This window comes from Aptenodytes forsteri, unplaced genomic scaffold, assembly GCF_000699145.1.
Source record: "Aptenodytes forsteri isolate BGI_AS27 unplaced genomic scaffold, ASM69914v1 Scaffold136, whole genome shotgun sequence".
In the NCBI taxonomy this organism is placed as follows: Eukaryota; Metazoa; Chordata; class Aves; order Sphenisciformes; family Spheniscidae; genus Aptenodytes; species Aptenodytes forsteri.
Genome location: NW_008796111.1, coordinates 949195 through 950232, shown reverse-complemented (window position 1 = coordinate 950232; position 1038 = coordinate 949195). Strand labels below are relative to the sequence as shown.

General features: G+C 62.8%; 1 protein-coding gene across 1 annotated transcript in view; it reads right to left on the bottom strand.

Moving 5' to 3' along the window:
• GOLGA2 (golgin A2) overlaps positions 1–1022 on the bottom strand; it is a gene marked incomplete at its 5' end in the record, with an annotated part of 22628 nt that extends 21606 nt beyond the window's left edge. Inside the window, one exon of the mRNA XM_019474059.1 lies at positions 822–1022. Coding sequence (XP_019329604.1) covers positions 822–1022 — 201 coding nt within the window. The remainder of the gene's footprint in view (positions 1–821) is intronic.
• Between the last annotated feature and the right edge of the window lie 16 nt (positions 1023–1038).

Here is a 1038-nt window from a genome sequence, read left to right as displayed (position 1 = left end):
GCTGCTCCTCCTGCGTGACCCCTTGCGCTGCCCCGCTCCTCGTGTGATACCCAGTGCTGCTCTGCTCCTGCTGCGTGACACCCTGCGCTGCCCTGCTCCTCGTGTGATACCCAGTGCTGCTCTGCTCCTGCTGCGTGACACCCTGCGCTGCCCTGCTCCTCGTGTGATACCCAGTGCTGCTCTGCTCCTGCTGCGTGACACCCTGCGCTGCCCCGCTCCTCGTGCGATACCCAGTGCTGCTCTGCTCCTGCTGTGTGACACCCTGCGCTGCCCCGCTCCTGCTGTGTGACGCCCTGCGCTGTTCCTCCTGCGTGATGCCTTGTGCTGCCCTGCTCCTCCTGTGTGACGCCCTGCACTGCTCCTCCTGTGTGACCCCTTGCGCTGCCCCGCTCCTCGTGTGATACCCAGTGCTGCTCTGCTCCTGCTGCGTGACACCCTGTGCTGCTCCTGCTGTGTGACACCCTGCGCTGCCCCGCTCCTCCTGTGTCACCCTGCGCTGCTCCCTGCTCCTGTGTTGACTCAATTGCCCAGAGAAAACACCAGCTAGAAACCAGCCTGGGGAGCTGGGCAGGCTTCCCTCATCCTTTGTAGGGCGCGTCCTACAAATCTGTATAGCTTTTTATTTTATGTGCATCGCTTTGATGTCTGAGCGCCTTTGAAGTCACGGTTAGCACAGGCAGATGGATTTTGCTGGTGTGTGATCCCATTCCCAAGTCCTTTGACCTCCCAAATGCGGCAACAGCAGTTTGGCTCTTGTGGTCAGCCCAGGGAATCGGATACAGCTGCTGCCAGTGCCTGGCACTGCACAGGGACACGTTTACCTTTGTCAGCCAGGCCAGGAGAGCTGCGGGAAGGAGGCTCCTTCTGCGCCTGCCCAAGAAGCTGTACCGGGTTTGCGTGGCGAGGTTTTGGTAGCGGGGGCCGGGGCCTTCGAAGGGTATGGCCGCAGGCCCAGGAGCTGCGCTGGCCCGCCAGCGAGCGCTTCCTCCGGCCAGGCAGGACGCCTGGGGCAGCCAGCGGGTTTAGCGGTGGCGGCTT